Below are 20,111 nucleotides of genomic sequence, written 5' to 3' on the forward strand. Positions count from 1 at the left end.
CCAAAGTTAAATGTGTAGGCAATCCCAGAGACGAGCTGTATGGACAATGTGCTGCTGAGTTTGGGGATGAAAGACAGGAGTTAGTGCAGAGCAGAGCCTCTTGTGTGTTCTCTCATGTAAGCTCACTACAAAGTGAGTTCCATTCTTCGGATTTTGAGGAGTGATATTTAGGAAACCAGGGATCCAAAGGTTTAATTAACTCACCAAAAGCCATCCAGCATAGGAAGTGGCGAAGTCAGGATTTGAACTTTCTGAATCCTAAACCACTGCTCTTCCAGACAGGGTTTCCTGTAGCGGAGGCTGAAGTGGATTTCAAGCGGCAGGCTTCTCATCAGTACACACTGTAGATAACCTGTCACCACCCCTCACACCCCTTTGGACCTGGGCGTGCAGGCCTTGCTTCCCACAGTCCCTCAGCCACTACATTTTAGAAGTAAGATGATTTTTAAACTTTGAGCCATTGGTCAAGATGTGGGCCTAATTTGGGATTGATGGTCATCAGTATCTCGGGGTGATGTGTTCCTAGCTGCAGAGCTGCTGCGTCCCCACTCGGAGGGAGTTAGGACAGTTGAGGAGAATAAGGCTGGCTGCCACCTGCCTGCAGAGATGCTGCTGCCTTCACCTCCCACAGGCATTTTATGTTAAAGATGCCCTCCTTAACCTTCCTACCAGCCATTACCAGGAAACGGGCTCAGGCCCCTTGGCCTGGTAGGAGGATAGAACTCCTCGCTCTATCTGCACTTTCTTGTTCGGCTCTGGAGTCTAACATCCTCGGGAGGCAGGGATGAGCATCCTCGCCGAGTTCCTTGTGGGGTCAGGCTGATAGCCTCTGGCTTCTTGGCCTCCGACACTGGCTAATGAGATAAACTCACTACAGAAGTTGAAGTCATCCCAGTAGACAGCAAGGATAGCTTCTGAGCAGGGGTAGGGGTGGCAGGAAGTATCCAGACTCACAACAGGTGCCGTGCTTTGTCTGAGACGATGCAGCAAGACTTCCTGGAGGAGATAGCTATTGACTGGCCATCTCCGGACCTGTCCTTGCCGTGCCTTTCCAGCCGGGCTTCTCGCCATTTCTCCACATGCTCTGAAGTCAAAGGATTTCTGTTCTCTGGGGTGGACAGAGGCCTGTGGCCCTCCTATGAAGACTGAAGCCGAGTTTCATTTCCCTGTCCTCCCTCGGAGTTTGAAAAAGTGGTTTGCTCACATCTGGGGCCAGGGCCAGGGCCAGGTGTGGCTTCCGAGGGAACCCTCTTGCCTGTGAGCCTCTCTTCACTTTCCCGGGAAGGGTGCAGGAGAATTCTTGAGGCTAGTGGTTTTCCAGCCTTTTTTAAGCAGCAAAACTCACATTTCAGATTGAAATCTTACTTGAAATTTTCCATATATAAAAGAGTAAAAGCGGTTTTATTTAAAGCTCACACTCTCTCATCCTTAGCAGTGGCCTCTTTGGCTGGTTCTGTTGAATAAGGTTTGAAAACCCACACTGCTTTAGGCAGAAGGAAAAGGAAATGCCCGCCTCTCAGCCGTGCCTCCGGCCTTTATGGGACAGCTTGGGGGTCCCACTTAAAGCCCACATTTTCTAAGTTCCGTAGCCTGTTCTGCCATATCCTTCTGAAGAAAACAGGCTCGAGAGACTGGTTATTCTCATGTCATGGTTGCGGATGAGTCATCCTAGCTACAGAAGTCACGCTCTTGAAAATCTGTTAGGATGAGTTTCAAAGGTCAGCTTTATGCTTCTGCTGAGTGCATTGGTTCTCAAAGTGCTTGTTTGTGAGCCAGATCACCCCAAAATGTGTGGATTTTAATTTTTGTTTAGAACAAAATTGTTTTAGTAAAAGTTTAAGATTTCCGTGTAGATTTGAACTTTAAAAGTGCAGAAATGATTACTTAATTCAGTCCAGTAATGGTTCCATTGAGAAGCCATGTGTTCTAGACCCTTTAGGAGACGTTGGGCATGGAAAGTTGAATACACAAGAGTCTCTGTTTTGGGGGAACACTCATTCTTTCTGTTATTTTTGGCCACATTTGGGGAAAATACAAGATTCCCTGTGGATGGTCCCCAGCTAGGGGGCTCTGCAGTAGAAATTTAACAGAGCAGTGCAAAGACCACGCAGTGAAAAGAATGATTAATTCTGAGTGTGGGGGAATTAAAGAAAGCCCCGTGGAGGGGGTTCCATTAGAACTAAGCGTAGAGGAAGGCAGAGAATTTCCACAGATAATGGGGTTGGGGGGTTTGGGGGAACCATGAAGAACACCATCTAGCTGGAGGCATGGAATGAGGAATGAGACTGGAGGAGGGAGGTTCATCTGAGGAGCATGGGGAGCACGCAGGGGTCGTTCACAGTTATGCTTTGGAAAGAGCCCTCCAACCATTTTTAGAGGATAGCGAGGAGCGAGGCAAAGCTGGAGGCAGGGAGGCTAATTCAGGGGCTGCTCTAAGAGGCCAAGGGAGAAAGATGTGGGCCTGGACCAGGGGCCGACCAAGCACCCCTGGGGCCGTGCTCCGTGGCTCTTATCCATCCTTATTGTCATCCTCGGCTGGTCCCCACTCCACTCCAATCTGATTGCTGCATACTCTTTCTTGCTCATTGTTTTTAAAGAGTGAATTATATTAAAAAGTTCTAGTCTTATTAAGTCTGAAAACTGTACACTGAAACTTTTCAAAAGCAGCATTTAAAACTTAGGTTATTAAAGACCGGGTTCTCTTAAAGTAATGGCCATTAACTGAGAGTGTACATCAAAATTAACTATGAAGTTTTTGTTGCTAAATTTTAAATACAACAAAAAGTTAATAAGTACAGAGAATGACATATTAAGCATTCATATTTGTACTATCCAGAAATGATTATTTTCATTATATTTCCTTTAAGGTTTTTTTTTTTTAACTGAAAGAAATCAAATGGCAAAACATTCTTACTTTTTCTAATTTCCTCTACCTACTGTCTTTCCTCAACCAATCTCAGCCCCCCACCATCAGTGTCTTTCCTTGCCGTTTAGTATTTCCCTGAGAAAATCAAATCCAGTGAAAACTATCTCTTCTCCTTTGGCCCTTATCCTAAAACTAATCTAGATTTTTACCCATTGTCTACTATGAACTTGTGCTAAAGCCATTGGCACCAACCTGAGACCTCTTCTCTATAGTTTATCCTGGCCTGAGCTAGGATAGACTTGGCCAACAATTTGGGATGGCCTTGGACACAGACTGCAACCACAGGAGAGAGATGCGAGGGGCAAGAAAAACTAGGGGATAGCTGAAGACGTCAAGGAACGATGTGAGGAGACCAAGAGTCATGAGCAGGGAGACTGGGGCAGTAGGGAAAAGGGTGAAGGGGCCAGCAGAACGCAGGTGAGATTCAGAAGCCCTAAGATGGATTGGAACTGCAAGGCATTTGTGGCCAGAGTGCCAGAATATTGGACATCAAATATATACTTTTTTTTTTTTTTTTTTTTAATTTTCTTGACTAAAATGTCTAAGAGACAAGTCAGAGTGTGATAACCGCTGGTCTAGAAGAGAGTCATTTCTCGGTGATGGGAGGACCACATGTTTGGCCCCTGCCCAGACATGATCCTTTTGGCCCACCACTCTTCAGGTGCCTGGTTCTAGTTACAAAGTAGAAGATGGATCCGTGCAATTACAGCATGCAGGTGGCTTATAGGTCTATGGAACATGCATTGAGGAATTCGACAGATGCTGACTCAGAAATCTCCCTTGGACCTTGTGTCACCAGCTGGGTCTACAACAGTGTTACCCATGCCGGTTTCATGTGTTATCTTCCATCTCCCCCTCTCCCCTAGTTTATCCCCTCATTGGAATCTGCGATTGAGCAGTGAGAGGCAGCAGCCTGTCTGAGAAGACTTTGTGTGGTACAGTCTGAGGCCTGGCCTACAACTTTAGAAATGATTCTGTACTTTGAATTATTTCACTCACCATTAATTCATCAAAAGGTCATTAACTGTTTTTGTTTTTTTTTTAAGCTCCAGGGATTTATTATCCCAGCTTGTAGAAGGACTGCAGAAATGTTCTCCGTGCGCTATAAACAGTCTCTTCTTTCCTACTCAGAGTTCCCACTTAGAGTTTCCTGCTCAGAGTCTCTATATGTTCGTTTGTCCTGGGAGGTTGTCCAGTGCCTGCCCAGAGGCCTCCTTTCCCTGATAGCAGCAAAAAGGCGGTCCTTTATTTGCTGGCTTCAGAGGCTTGTGAGAGCCGCAGCCAAGCTCTGCAGGCCACCACCACACTGTGGACTGTCCTCATCTTCCCCTGAAGGTGGACCAGGCCACTTCTGGTTTGGGGTGTGTTTTGGTGAGTGCATGAGTCCAGACAGCGCTAAGAGTAAAGGAAGTCTTTGTTCTGCCCTAACCTCAGCAGGAATACATCTTAGGCAATAGACGTATTCATGTCAAGCTCTGGATTGTATTGAAGAAAAGCCTGTACTTGCTGACATTGCATCATCCCAGTAGAGCAGAAAAAAGCCTGAGCTTCCCTGATTGTGTCCAGTCTTTGGTGACTAATTTACGAGCTCCATGTACTCCCCGGGGCCATTTTCTTCATTCTCGCCCTGGTGGCCTTTGTGATTTGATTTCCGAGCAGGCCATTCTTTCCAACCTGCCATTCCTTCCAGTAAGCAGAGAGCTTAAAGTTCAAATTGTTGATTTAATTCTCTTGAGGAGTTCAAGAACTTTGCTGGGGCTTTGCTGCGTCTACACTGCTGAATCCTGGCCGTGTCACCACTGATTCTATCCAGGAATGGGCCTGTCCACGGGGAAGACACACTACACTTCATCCAGTGGTGCTCCCCATGGCCCTCTGAGCCACTTTGCTCGTTCAAGCGTTGACTGTCAGCAGTACCCAAGGCAAAAGAAGCCCGAAACAACCACCTCCTTTGTCTCAGCGCCAGCACCAAGACACTTGGCCTTGCTGCAGGATTTGGGAAATGATACACCGCCTTTCCTGGCACCTCCCAATCTTCAAGGAGTTCTTTTGCATTCATGACATGTACTCTTTCTCCTCAGCAATATTTTCATTACCTTGTTTTTAATTTAACTGGGCTAAAACCAAGACTGGAGGCAGTTAATTTCTTGTGCTTGGATGTGATGGAATTAGAACCTCTCATCAACGGTGTGATGATACAGAGCTTACAGTGTAAAACTAGGGGACTGAATACATTTACCTTTCTATGTCAGCTGAGCCAGGTCTGGATTTTCTCTTTAAGGGCAACAGAAACAGCCTCATTCTACATTTTTAGCCCTTCCTAGGGAAATCCCATTGTTAACTGGCCTCCAATATAGACAGTGCTCAATCACATTGAGCTCAGAGATTATGTACTCAGGACCAGGGCTCCTAAGCATTTCAGCTCTCAAGCGACTTGAGCCTGGATGGTCGGTCATGTGGGCCCCATAGATGGCACGTCCACAGAATGGCAAGGCTGCGGGCACCGTATGCTCAGAGTGGTTGATGCAGTTCTCAAAGCACCCCTGAAGGTGGGTGTTGTCCTCACTTTGCAAGTGAGGATGCAGATGCTTGCAGTGGCTAAGGGGCTCACCCAGGGTCACGAGTCTGAATTGGATCCCAGGGCTATCTGGCACCACAGCCCAAGCCCTTCACGTGTTGTCATGCTGCCTCCTTACAGGGTGCTCGCTGGTGGAGGATGAGGGCTTAGTGCCCTAACTCGAGATGCTTTTGCATTGTCTCCCTCATCCGAGCCCTATTTTCATCGTGTCTGCCTGTTTGAATGAAACAGAGATGAGTGGTGGGAGCTGGTACTTTCTGGCTTTTCAAGGGAGATTTGCCTCCTGCCTCTTACTGTCCCTCACGGGGAAAGGGGCTAAAGTTAGTGGGTACCTTCTCCCCAACACCCAGACCTGGCATTAGCAGACCTAAATCCCAGGCTTCCTGGTAGAGAGTCATCAGGCACACCTACAAATCACAGATCCTTGTCTGCAATCCTTTATGATGCTGAGCCCCACATGAGAATTAAAGGAAACACTATTGACAATTATAAAATACTAAATATAGAACAGTACATTTAAAAATGGACAATGGTAAAAGCCTTGAAAAATTTTTCTTTGATGTGAATGGAGTTTTTGGCATTTGGAAATACAATAAGATGAATTAATTGCAACTCATTACATGGCAAGTCAGGGGAAGCATGAATGGGCCTTCTCTCCTTGGCATTAGCCATTGCCCGCCCGAAATAGGCCCTTTTGTATTTACTCCTGCTTTCTCTAATAATAAGCAAATTAGAGATCATGGCTAGAAAAATTCAAGTGCCCTCCATCCTTTCTCCAAGCCATCATAGACTCTTATGATGTTTATCTGCTTAAGGGCTACTGCTAATAATTGCAGAGGTCATGTGAATACACATAGTGCAAGATTAGAAACAACATCTGCAAAATTACTTCTTAGGAAAGTATTCTGTTTTGTCTTTTTATGAAAAAGTGATTTTGCAAGCAAATTGCTATCTTTCCTCTCATGTGCTATATTTTTATATTGCTGAGAGAAGTATATTTGGAGAAAAACACTTAATAGCTATCAAAAGTTTTTGAATCCATGGTCTTTTTTATTTTTGACTGTACATATTTTTCCTGATGTATTGGTGGACTTCCATATGAAGAAATTAGATTGGAGTCTTTAAATTCTGAAATGATGGCCCCGGAATAAGCAGGAGTATATTGATTTAGTATGCTGTTCATTCAGATTTCATATGTAGCCACTATAATATAGTACATGCAAGAATGTGCCATTTTATATTATCTTTAAAATGTGTCTGTGGTTAATGCCTAAAAATTGTGAGATAATTGATCCCCCAGAATATTTAAAAGCTGAGAAAACAGAGGGGGGAACAAGGGTCCCCTACTTTCCAGAGACTGATTCATAAAATGTCCTTGAGTTTGAAGGGCACACCACTCCAGCCATGTGCATCTGTGATAGGCTGCCTTCCGGTCATGGATATTACATGAAGACATTTTCCAAACATTGTGTACATTTCAGCAGCAAGAGGAAGGTAGTCAGCTGATCCCAGAGTTGTAGTGGCAGCCTTGCTCTGCTTCATGAAATATGAAAACCTGTTTACTTAGTAACAATAACAGTTTGAAAGGCTTCAGGCTGAGAAGTTTATGTCTGCCATGGCCTGCTGGACCCCGCGTGGCAGAGGTAGTGAGGCCGTTGACAGCGCGGTATGCCAGGAATGGGGCAGGAAGAGAGTCGAGTGGGTACTGAGACGTGCACCCTGCCCTGGAGTGCTTCGTCTGCCCTCAGTCTCAGGTCACATGGGCTGTTTGTTCTTAGCACTCCATCAACAGTCTTAGACCCATGTTTCCTGCTCCATAAATATTTTCCACATTCCAGGTTGTGGGCTTGAGTTTGGGTTTGGTTGGATAAGGGAGATATGCCTTTTCTTTCCCCACTTCGGCTTTTTATGGCCTCATTGTTTATAATCTTAGGAATAGAAGGGCTTAAAATCAGTAAAAAGGAGTGAATATGAAGTTGTCCAAGCTTTTTCCTAGGACACGCTTTTCCTCGTGCATGCTCGTATGTACACATGCATACACTCAGTATTTCCTGTAATCTAAGACATCATAGACGATAACTCAGTATTGACTTAATAACAGTTTTTCAAGATAAAACAATGTGCTCACCCTTTGTAAATCTCTTCCACATCTCAGAAATATTAGTGTGAAAACATCTTAGAATAAAATTAATGTGGTGTACAAATGTAGCATGTATTTTTGATTTTACTTAAGCTACTGTTGTTTGGATGGATTAGCGACCCCACCCCCACCCCCCTTTATTCTGGGGGTGGGTGGTGATGATAGAGTGGAATGTTTAAAAGTCCAGGATGTTAGACTAGAATGACACAGAGAAGCCATTTACTCAGGTCTGACACTGAGAGTTATAATTTCTTCAAAGCCAGGCATGTATCTCTAGGCTGAAAATGACAATTTAGAGATCCTTCCATTGAAATCTCTCAGCTCGGTGTCCTTCTGTACTCCCATTTCAGGATAAGTAGGCCCACAGCCAGTCTCTCAGCTCTGATTTCGAGATCTCCCTGGTGGTGCTTATTATCTGCAGGGTTACTTTAGATTTTAAACAAAAAATTTTAATCTTAATTTTCCATCGTATATCATAGTTAGAGGGGAGATGTTACAAAATTAAATGAGTACGCCGAATGTCACCACTACAAAAAGTGGGAAATATCTGGTGTAGACATTTTAGTCCATTTGTAGAAAATTGCCTATTCTCAAATAGGTAGGTCAAGTGCAGAAAAAACCTCTACTTGAGATAAAATTTCCTCTCTGCACTTGGCTTTCTCTCTATTAGGACAGGTGGCCAAGAACTGCCCAAATTTTAACATCCTGCTGTCTTTTCACTAGTGATTTTTCAGCTATATGTATTAAGATGTATTTGCTTATAATGGATGTCAAACTCACAGCTATAAATACTTTTAGAGTCAGAAGACCTTTAGAAAATAAAGTACAACTCTTTCCTTTGTAGTTGAAGAAAATTAGAGTGTTAGGTGATTTGCCCAAGGTAATACAGCCCATTAATGTCAGGTGGAGGGCAGGTTTGGAACCAGGTCTCCAGACTCCCCAGCACGTACGCCTTTTACTGGCATAGAGCAAGTTGGTGTGCTCGAAGCAATTGATTTGCTCTTCTGCTTCTGAACTTCTGTTTTCATTTGGGTACCTGGTGGAATGCTGGGTAATAAGAGAGTCAAACCTGACTTTATTTAACAAAAGAAAAACCGTATTCTGAAGTGTCTGGAGCTATGTGACATATACAGCAAAGGTGATGACTTTTCTCCTTTCCTCATTGACTGATTACCCTGTTAGAAGAGAAAAGTATCAAACTTCCATGAACGTTTTGAAGAACTTTTCAATCAGCCTAGCAGAGGGAAACATCTCAAGCAACTCTAATAGAGTAAGAGTGGGTTGTGGAGATGTAGGTACTTATTTCCATGTGGACCTGGACTTAATGATTCCTGGTCACTGCACCCAAGTGTGCACAAACGCACTCTGTATTTGGGCGAGCAGAACCGCCCCTGTCATCAGCGTTTCATAAACACAGAAGTCTCAGGTCCGAGAGAGGCCCCATGATGTACTTTTGGAATAGAGCCAAGCCCACAGCTCTTTTGTAGTTATTCCGCACAGTCCGCGTCAGCCAGGCAGGCAAGCAGCCTGGGCTGCCATTTTCTCTGCTCCCCCCGCCTGGGCCCTGGAGAGGTTGTAAGGCTTGTAGCTCGTTGGGGAAGGCACCTGTGGTTATACCTATGCCATTCCTTCGGTTTCCTTGAGGGTATTGATATCCTTTTATTAAGGGTTACATGACTTGGGGGCTGGAGTCCAAAGTGACTGGTCCAAAGAGAAACCCATGAGCTTGTATTGATGTCAAGGTGCTCTTGACAGAGAAGGAAGGAAGTGTGACTGAGCCAGGTTTCCTGTTCATTATACCAGGGTTACCCTCTGAGGGGATGGCGGGGCAGGTGGCAGGTGGAACTGCAGGACCAGCTAAGGGTAGACTGACGGGCACTGAGATCTGTATGTGTCAGGCTCAGTTTGGCTGTAGGGCATTTGCACACACACAGTCAGTTTATCATAAAATTCTACTGACTTGAAAATTTGTCTTTTTTCCTGGCATTTCAGTGTCTGAAATGTTTCGGGCCTTTAAAAAAAAGTCACCAGAGAAAGCTGGCTTCAGGTTAGAACGTTCAGCAGATTAGCAAATGGAGCTTCAACTCGAAGAATGCCATCTGACCAGAGGCAGCAAAGGCATCACTTCAGTCTCTGGGGACCAATAATCCTGCAGGCATCCGGAGCCCTCATGGTGTCATTCAGCTGCAGCAGTGCCCTTACAGATACTCATTATGACCATGTGTATCCCCGAATAGCTGTTAGATGAGGCTCGTTTTTTTAGTTGTATCCCTGCATAGCTGTTAGATGAGGCTCGTTTTTTCAGTTGAGAGCCAGAGAAGTGTATAAAATATAAAATTTTATGCAAACGTTAGGCTCTTTTTCAAGGGTTAATATAAGCTTTTTGAAAATTCACATGGTGCTCCTGGCAGTTACTGGGCAAAGTGGTGTCTCTACCTTGGGACCACCTGATTGATCTTCCTTAGAACCTTCTAGTACTTGTAGGCTTTGATTTTTTTTTTTTCCCCCTCCTTTTGGCCTTGCCTTTGGCGCCTCAGCATGTTTATTCATCACCTTTGGGTAAATCTGTAAACACTGAAGCCACCTCTCAGCTGGTACTCAGTGTCTTAGCCTGAAGCTTCCCTTGACCTTCACTCTCTGTCTGAACTCTGAATGACAGCTGGGGAGAGCGCTCTTTTTACTCTGATGTCACCATTTTGCTCCTGCTTTGATGGAGTCCAGGCCTGGGATAGCGTGTATAGACCTTCTGCAAGCAGCCAGGACCCTCGACATGTTTACTGAGTGTGAAGCCCTGCCCCACCATCAGGGCCTGTCCCACACCAGGGGCCTGACCATTTCTCCACCTGTACTGGGGAAGCCTCAGAACCAGCTCAAAGGAGTTGGGAGTTGCAGTTGTTGATAATTGCCCTTCTAGATAGTTACCTGGGTCACACATTTCTCCTAAAATGTGAAAAAAAAAACCCACGCTCCTACGCATTTTATTGTACCCAAGTATCATGTGTTTGTATACGTATATATTTTTTAACTAAGAAGAAAAATAACCCTGCCTTTGTATCGCAATCCTTTTAACAAATTGTTTATTGTTGTATCCAGGTAACAAGCATGGTAAGTATTTTCACCAAATTGAGTATTCTGTACTTTAGCTGTGCTTGGCAGACTTTTTGGCTAGCTGTGTGTTATCAGCCTTGGCTTTTTTAGAAAAGACCCTTTTAGGAAGAGGGGAAACCACTTACCTGGTAGCATCCCCTGTGTCCTTGGCTATAGGAAAGAACCCGTCTAGCCTTTGACCCAGGCGGGGATACCTGAGAAAGCATGCCCCCCGCCAGCATGCTGCTTGGCCCCGTCATCGCCCTGCCTCATCGCCCTGCCGCCCCGCTGCTTCTGAGCCTCCCCACCAGGTGTCTGCCAGGGCTCCCAGGCCGAGCACACAGACGGGCCTCCCAGCACTCTGCGATGGTCCTACCCCAGATCCACAACCACGCCTCTTCTCTCACCCTCCTCCCATCTGTGTGCTTGAAAGCAGGGCCTTTTTTTCCCTCTCCTTGAGTCTGTTAAGTAATTGGAGACATCTCCCTTTGGAAGCTGGAAAAATAAATACATTGTCCACTCTTCTCAGAGGCTTCCCATTCTGTTGGAAAATGGATTAAAAATTTTTTTCTTTTTAAACCTTGCTACTGGGTGTTCTCAGTAAACGTTCAGAGTTACAGTAGGTTGAGTGTGTTTTTAGCCTTCTGGCTGTGTTTATTTATCTGTGCATGTTTGCTTTTTTGGCCTTTTTTGTGGCTCTGTATTTTAGTCCCTGTGCTCGTGGCTGTGCCTGTTTAAGCTGCCCGGTAGCCATGTGTTGTGTATTAATTCTGTGTGTCACTGTCACCTTCAAGGATCAGACTGCAAAGGATAAGGCCCTGCAGCACATGGCCGCCATGTCGTCAGCCCAGATCGTATCAGCCACTGCCATTCACAACAAGCTGGGGCTGCCAGGGATTCCACGCCCCACCTTCCCGGGGGCGCCGGGGGTAAGTCATGAGCTGGATCCATAATGATGGCCCCTGAGCGCATGGGGTCCACATGGCCAAGCACAAAGCCATCCACCTGGCACTTCTTGTTAATTGGGTCAGGTGTAAGAGAGGGTAAGGACCATTTTGTGGTGCCCTGTTGCTGGGTGCAAAATGGTGAAAGAAAGCATGGAGCTAGAGAGAGGGAGGGGGGAGAGTAAGAGAGGGAGAAGGAGAGGGAAGGAGCTTAGTCCCTGAAGACATGGAATTAAGTATCACTTTTTTGGTGCCCTTCCAGGTTGTTATCTGCCTCTTTGGCTCTATCTTTTTAATCCTGGCCCTTGGTCTCTGTTCCTGTGTCCTCAGGGTCACTTTATGGCAACTAACCCCTAAAGGGACAGAAGTATTCTATTATCATTTTCATTTTGCACCTGCCAAGGGCTGAGAAGCTTAATGTTATGATCTCATTTAATCCTCAAAATAATCTTAAATGCCTCTTAACTGTTATTGCCATTTTACAGATGAGAAAACTGGAGTTAATTAGTAACAAAACAAGAGTTTGGGTAACTTGATCATAATCACATGGTTAGCGATGTCAGGACTCAAACCCACGGCTCTCTGACTCCCTTGACATCCTACTGCCTTTCCAGCAGGCCGCCAGAAAGCTCAGGAAAGCTCACAGCAAAGGAGGCGTCTCTACTGCTGCTCCGAGCTCCTGGCCTCTCGTTCTGAGCTGTGTCCTCTCCCCGTGCTGGGAGCTGTGGAGGCACATGTTACACAGGAAACATTTCAGAATGGAGGGAGGAGGAGAAGGGTGGGTGGGCACATGGGTAAAGCAGTCAGATGAGATATTTTTGAACCCTCTGCAGTGCACGCAGATTTCAGTTGGGTGTCAGGTGAACGCTGAAGAGCTGCTGCCTAGTTCCTGCCCTCCGGGAGATTTTCTGGAAGAAAAGCCAGAGGGAGCTGTAGGTTGCAATCTTCTGCAGGGCAGCGACCATATCTGCATTTAGGGAAGGTCACTTTGCAGCTGGTGGATGATCTGAACCCACTGTCTTTAGCAAAGATTACAGTGCATAGACATCCTGAGCAGTGCTTTGAGGTGAACTCATAACCCTGAAGCTTTTTGCATTTTGCCTTCCAGTTCTGGCCAGGAATGATACAAACAGGACAGCCTGGATCCTCACAAGAGTAAGTTTGAGGAGGGGCCAGCAGTGACAACGAGGGGCTGGTCACAGCCCACCCCGGGTAGAGGTTTCCTGGCACCAGACTGCCTGCAGGCTTGGAGGAGAAGGGAGATTTAACCTGAGATCACTGAAGTCATCCCCCATTGTTATCTACTGAGGCCAATAGCAGGAAAGAGACTGCTCAGATCCGGGAGACGTGTAAACACCTCACTCCCACCTTAAGTATTATTGGTCATGCAGCTGGCAACAGGAGGAGGGTCTCCATCCCTTCATGGCTTTGGGGGGCAGAGCCTGGGGTCCTCCTGAAAGTGCTTGCTTGAGAGAGGGCAGTGGAGGTGATCCTATAGCCCATTGTATTCCGGCTTTCCCTGTAGTCGGGGCAGCTAATAGAAAATCCTAGGGATGATCTGAGGGCAAGGGAAGCAAGCTCAGTAAGCTGGAAGATAAGGGCAGTCTAGGGATAAAAGCGGAAAGGAACTCCTGCCCATATATTCTCAAAAGAACTAGAGCTATTTGGCCCAGAGAAGGAGAGCCTGAAACGTGTCCCAATCCTTGCCTGGAAATGGTGACCGCTGACCTCGGTCTCTGCAGGGATCAGAAGAGAGGTTCAGAGGTAGATATCACAGCACGTGCAAGGCAGGCTGACGTCTGTCCAGCTCGTCCCCCGGAACTGGCATGAGGCTTGGTGGTTTGGTCCCCAGCAGCCTGCTGGCCCGTCTCAAACGGACAGCATACCTGGGTCTCTGTCTTGGCAGAGGTCTGCCTGGGCTGTGCTAACACCTGCAGACAGGGAACCTTACGGTGGCGAGGCCCCCAGGTGGGTCCCTAGCCCTGGGAGGCCAAGGCCAGGCCTGGGAAGTAGCCACTGCTGCAGTCGTGGTTTCTGACTCTCTCCGTCCTCTGTCTCCAGCGTCAAGCCCTTCGTGCAGCAGGCCTACCCTATCCAGCCAGCGGTCACAGCCCCCATTCCAGGTGAGTCTCTGCGGGACCCTCTTGCTTTGTTCCACAGCTGCATACCCTCCCTCACTTGCAGAGCCATGGACGCCCCCTTCTCGCCGGCACCCTCCTTAAGGCAGGGCTAGCCCGGAGCTCAGGAGGGTCGGGGGGTGTCCCCTCCCAGGTCCTGATTCGCCTCGGTCATCTCTAGAGAGCTCTTCTGATGGGCTTTTAAAGAAACAGGAAGCCTGATCACTTTCACTCAGGACCCTGGGTCATCCTTGGAAGGGGAAGTTGCTGTGGTTCCTCCCTCGTCATAAACAGGCCACGTCGGGCAGTCCCAGTCTTGAGGGCAGATAGGGTTTTACTCACCCTTTCTCAGAGAAGTACGTTTCAACTCCGAGCATGCTTTTTTAAAGGAACGCTTACACGGAAGCCCAACCAGAAACCGGGGACCCAGCCGGGCCGCCTGCCTCCCGCCGCACGCATGCGCAGAGGCTCAGTGGGACTCTATCCGTTAGAGACTCCCCAGGCTGCCGTGCATTCTCTCGTCGCCCTCTGCTCCGACATCATGGAGCATTCCAAGAGAGTATTCCACAGTGCTGGTGACTGCAGCCTTAGGGAAGGAGATGGTTGAGCACAGGAGGTCTTTGTCGCCTGTCTTTCCTGTCTCACAGGAGATCTTGGCCAGCACCTGCTTCCACTCTTCGTCACTCTTGCCGTGGTCCCCAGCGAGGCCCCTTTGCCCAGGATTAGGTGTCCTCACGCCACAGCCCTTAACCTGAGCTGGCGCCGGCTTTAGAAAGAGCCGCCACGTGCATTGCGCTTCTCCGGCTGGCCCCGCCTCTGGGCTCCTCCGCCAGAACCCACCACTGCCTGGCTCAGCTCCACCCCTGACTCTGGTGGATGGGCCTGTTGGCTTTCCTTCCTGGTAGGGCCCTGCCCCGGGGTTGGCCTGAGGCCCGAGGGGAGGTGAGCGGCCAGGTTGAAGGTGACGATCGATCGGTATTTCAGGGTTTGAGCCTGCGTCAGCCCCAGCTCCCTCGGTCCCGGCCTGGCAGGGCCGCTCCATTGGCACAACCAAACTCCGCCTGGTGGAGTTCTCAGCTTTCCTCGAACAGCAGCGAGACCCAGACTCGGTGAGTGTGCCCGGAGAGGTGTGTCCTGAACCCAGGGTTTGCCCATCTTTCCCTGCCCTCAGGCCTGACAGGTAACCTGTGTGAAGCAGACCTGGGGGAGGATAGCGGAACAGCCCTTCAATTAAGTGAAAAGGTATTTCTGTTGACAAAATATGTGGAACTTTAGAGCTAAATGGTTATGGATGCTGTGGACTGCAAACTCCAAGGATTGCTGGAGCTGTAGCGAAGGACCTTAACAGGCTCTTGCATGTGGTAAAATGTAACATGTTTTGAGCCCTGCCCTGTGGCTGGTGCTGTGTGCAAAGCTTATAGATAGGATCACATTTTACGCTCACAAAACCCCATAAGGGTAGGTGCTCTGTGGTACATGAGAAAACAGAGAGGTTAAATAATTTCCCTAGAGCCACACAGTTAATATCTGACGGATTAGAGATTCAAACTCATGTCTTTAAAACTCAAGCCTAAACATTTAGCCATTATTCTATACTTCTTTTCAAAGCTGTGTCTTCTCAAGATACCAAGTTACTACCTTCTGAAGGAGAAGTAACAGAGTAGTACTTTAGCAATTTGAAGTAGAATGTGATGCATTATAATACCATAAATATCAAGAACATTGGCATCTGGACTCTATTTGTCGCTTTTCTTCCTTCCCATTTCCCCGCCCCATCTAGTGCCCGTCATCTCCCTGTTTCTCAGCCAGGCCCACCATTTCCCCTGCATATGTGAGCCTCCCTTCTTTCCCACCCGACAAGCCCAAGACCCTTTCTTCCCTCCCACTCCTTGGCTGTGAGTATGAGCATTGCATCTGTGTGTGGGTGAGCCCAAGGCAAAAACTAAAGAAATCATGAGTTTGTCTTTGGGAGCTTTACCAACTCCTTTCCATATTTTGTACCTCACCCCACCCTGCTGATCTCGGGGGCTACCAAAAGCACACAGGTGCTATGCTCTCTGGGTATTTGCCGCCTTGCTGTCATTCTGTTACCAGGAAAAAGCATCATGAATGAGTTCACCGTCTGTTGTAAGTAACTTGGATACGAACATCTGGAGGTGACCTCTCCCGGGAGTATTTGTACTTTGGCTCGCTGGAAAGCCTCTGATGGTAGGATGGGGGAGACCCCACGGGTAGAGGGGTTTCCACCAGCCATCACCAGAGTGGAGACTCTGGAACCCACGTGTGGCCCCCTGACATTTCTGTCTATGAATTGTGAATGCTGGGAGCTGGTGGAAAAATAGAGCCTGCTCCAAAATTAGGAAAAAATGAAGAAAGAGATGTAGAGTAGGTCATTGGACCCATTGAGGCAGGTAAAGGAAAATGAGATGATTGAGAACAGGGAAGAGAAGGCCACCTGGATCACTCTTCTCTAGTGTCTGAGTGGCTTTACAAGAAGGGTGATGGTGAGAGATTAAATCCCTGTCTATGGGAGCATTGAAATAAACAACCAGAAAGATTACCTTCCTGATTCTTCTCTTCCTCTTCTGTCTGAGAAGTGTAGATGGTTCTTTGGCTGAAGGCTGGGCCTTGGCCCAGATTGTGCTTCTGCTTTCTGTAACTTTTGTTTGTATGACACCTCATTGCTCACAGAGTGCATTGTCGTTGGTTATTTCATTTTGTCCTCAACGTGCTGGTGAACTGGATTCTTTTTTTCTCCATTGTACAGATGAAGAAACTGAAGCCCAGGCACATTAAATGACTTAGGATATTTAGCCAATAAGCAGGAGGACCAGGAGTTCAGATCTTCTGTTTCCGTGTACTCTTTTCACTACTGTGAACCACCACCAATTGTGAAGGTCTCTTGGATTGTGTATTCAGTCTGTGTATCTCCTGTATGAGCAAATCTCTCTCTTTGCTTGTGACCATTTTTTTAAGGAATAGAACTCCAAGACATTGGGAAGCAGAAGTCCCAAGATGTTAGTTGTTATCCTTGTTACAAGACTCAATATATACAAGACTCAATATATGTTTTTTTAATCACAAAAAAAAAACAATTTTTTTTTTTTAAATTTAAAAAGCCTATGGCAGCCCCCTCACATTGTAACTGTCCTCCTCAGTTATGGACCTGTTGGAATAACAGATCCAGTTGGAATAACAGAATGACCGGTTCCTCTTTTTCCTGTTGTTGGTGTTAATTGGGCTTCACACTGTGAATCACCGACAGATTCATTCAGTCCATTCTATAAACATTTATGAGCACTTGCATGTTCAGGGCGCTGTACCGAGGAGGGGCCGGCCCAGTGCTGCACAGCCAGCCACTGACTCTGCCCTTGTTTGGGGGGGTGTGACGTCTAGTGGGGGAGGCATACGAGGCGATAGTCACACATGAGGCCACTGCAAAGTGTGGTGACTGCTGGGGAGGGAGAACACTGGATGCTGTGAATGAGGGACAGGGAACCGGGCAGGCTTCGTCAAGGAAGCAGCCCTCATGCCAAGAGGTAGAGCATCAATATGGGCAGGGATGAGTAAGGGAGAAGAGCATTCCAGAGGCGATGACTCATGTAGATAAAGCAGGAGGTGAAAGCCGGTGAATAGTTTAGAAAGGCAGGGCCCACCAAGTCCTTGGAATAGAGTCCAGAGATACATGTTTCATGTATGTTCAGGATTACACTTAAGACTCTGAATGGTTCGCAGTTTGCAGGGCAGAAATTGAGACACAGATGTAGAGAACAAACGTATGGACACCAAGGGGGGAAAGTGGCGGGGGGGGTGGTGGGATGAACTGGGAGATTGGGATTGACATGTATACACTAATATGTATAAGATGGATAACTAATAAGAACCTGCTGTATTAAAAAATAAATAAAATTCAAAAAAAAAATCTGAACGGTTCAACTAGATTTGACCTTTTACTGATGAATGAACAGGTTTGGCTCTTTAGCTTAGACTCTAACACGTGACTTTAATGGTGACGGATGTGGTAAACTAGAGAGTGAATTTCCAGAGTAGCAGGGACTTAAGGGAGACCACCCTGGACTGAGGACCAGGCAAACTAGATTCTCCTCTTGGCTTTGTTGCTCCCTAAGTGTGCCTTATGTCCTCTTGGGTGACAATACAGGCAGAAAAGTGTTCAGACCTGGCCACAGCCATTGACTAATGATCTCTCCAAGCCTCTTCTATAGAAAGAAATAGAATTACCTACCTCGCAGGGCTGTGATAAGGATGAAAAAAAATCACACTGCACCAAGCTCATTAATTTATTTGCTTGGTTTTTGCCAGCACTACCCATAGCCCCATGATTCCAGTGAACCTAAGCCATTGCAAAGATGTAGGGGGAAATGTGTGTACATGTCTGTATGTAGACAAAGATTTGCAGAATCCAAAGTTGAATTTGTTTAGGACCTTTAATTATTTGTCACTTTGTTGGCTTCCTTATCAAATTAACATGCTTAATGTTTGATGTTAAATTTTAAGGATAGTATATCCAAATTTGTTTAAATGTACCAGGTGAGTTTATTTTAGATGGCTTTAAATTTTCCTGTAGTTGGAAGTCTGAGAGCCAAAGAAACCACTCACGTGCTACATGTTTTTTCAGTGTGACCTTGGACCTCAAGGGCCTTTACATGTTCATTGTAACAGCACCTTATGTTTGCAAAATAAAGCACATATTATATAATTTGAGAGGCTGGTGCTTGAGACTTGTCAGAATGCTTGTTTTAAGTAATCTTGTGAATTCTCCCCCATTTCAATTAGTCAGCCACCTCTTTTAGTCCCAGCTATGCTGGAAATTCACTCTTCAGTTTACCACGTAACACCTGCTACCACTAAAGATTCTTCACAATTCTGCGACCCTTACCAGCAGTAGTACTGGTGATAGCCAGCACTGTCTTACCCAACCCTATGACATAGCCTGCCCAGTATTAGGCAGCTAGCTGACATTGGAAATGGGATTCAGATCCAGGTCTGTTGATTCCATGTCCTGAGACCTGTAACCAAAGGTTGTCGGGTCCGTTCGTATCTGATGTGAGTACCTGTAGCCAGCCGTAATCTACAAGGAGCTAAGGGAAGACTAATCTGGGGGATGAGCGCCCCCTGCTGGCTCTGCATCATGTGTAAACCAAACATTTCCCGGAGTCGGTGGTTGTTTATATTGGTGGAGAACCAGCAAGTCGGTCCCTCTGTTACCTTTGGCTCCACTAGAAGCTAAGAGAAAAACAGCAGAGGGTGAAGAAAGGAAGATCTAAAAGACAAAGACTATTTTAGAAGTGGTTAGTAATGCTTGAAAGTACACTTTCTACACGATTTCAGTGTTGTGTATCAAAGGACTTTGGGTGTTAAGTGCAAGATTCTCCACCCAGGGTGGGCTTTTTAAAAGGGCCTCGCCTGTAATCAGGGCCCAGTTCCTGGAGACCTGAAGCAGCTGCTCCTTTAGAGAAATGAAAACCCGGCCTTGGTGTGCTGTAAGCTGAATCCCGTGTGTGCATGCAGAGTGGTTTTCCTGATAAAGCCTAACGGGATCCCTCTGCCTGCTCCCTGGGGCAGGGCAGGTTCCTCCAGCCGCCCCGCAGCTCAGCCACATGTTCCCAGGCAGAGGTTGTATATTTAATGCCTACCGTGATCTGGATTCCAGAGTAAGCAGGGCTGTGAGCAGGAAGAGAGTGTGTGAGTTCGGTTACGTAGGAGTTACACAGCCAGAGAAAGGCAAGCTTTGGGATGGAGAGGGCGGGACAGGAGATTATTCTCTTTAGATTTTGAAGGAGCAGTATCTTGGGGAAGAAGAAGTTCCATGATGTGGTGCAGGAGCACACCTGACCAGGGAGACACCTCCGCTAGTTGCAGCCGTCACGATAACCTCCAGCATTGGCCGAGCTGTGTCCCAAGCACTGCGTGCCAAGCAATTGACACAGGCACTGTTCTTACGTCCCGTCTCTCAGCAGTGGAACGGAGGCTCAGGGGCATGAAGGTACATTATCAAGTTCCACTGCCAGGAAATGGCTGTGCCATGGTTTGGCTCCCCTTTGTATATTCACCATGTCACTGTACTTTTGAAGAAATTAAAAAATCACTCAGATGCAAAAACGGCTGCCCTTCAAGGTCTGAGCTCCCCAAGCACAGCCTGGATGTAGCAGGCCCTTCACACGGGGGCAGCCAGTGAAAGAAGGTGATCGGGACATTTGGAGAAAGAAAAGTAAGGACACTTGATTTGGACTCCACAGGAGGAGAGAATTCCTGAATGATGCCCAGGCTTGGACGATGGCAGTTCCTCAACCAGAAGGTG

At 46.9% G+C, this 20,111-nt stretch overlaps 1 protein-coding gene across 7 annotated transcripts in view; it reads left to right on the plus strand.

Moving 5' to 3' along the window:
• TEAD1 (TEA domain transcription factor 1) overlaps nucleotides 1-20,111 on the plus strand; it is a 264,355-nt gene that overhangs the window by 194,773 nt on the left and 49,471 nt on the right. For all 7 annotated transcript variants that reach the window (XM_061201474.1, XM_061201476.1, XM_061201470.1 and 4 more), the window contains 4 exons: nucleotides 11,526-11,660; nucleotides 12,784-12,830; nucleotides 13,737-13,798; nucleotides 14,777-14,901. In XM_061201474.1, coding sequence (XP_061057457.1) covers nucleotides 11,526-11,660; nucleotides 12,784-12,830; nucleotides 13,737-13,798; nucleotides 14,777-14,901 — 369 coding nt within the window. The remainder of the gene's footprint in view (nucleotides 1-11,525; nucleotides 11,661-12,783; nucleotides 12,831-13,736; nucleotides 13,799-14,776; nucleotides 14,902-20,111) is intronic.

Source organism: Eubalaena glacialis, chromosome 10, assembly GCF_028564815.1.
Source record: "Eubalaena glacialis isolate mEubGla1 chromosome 10, mEubGla1.1.hap2.+ XY, whole genome shotgun sequence".
Classification (NCBI taxonomy): domain Eukaryota; kingdom Metazoa; phylum Chordata; class Mammalia; order Artiodactyla; family Balaenidae; genus Eubalaena; species Eubalaena glacialis.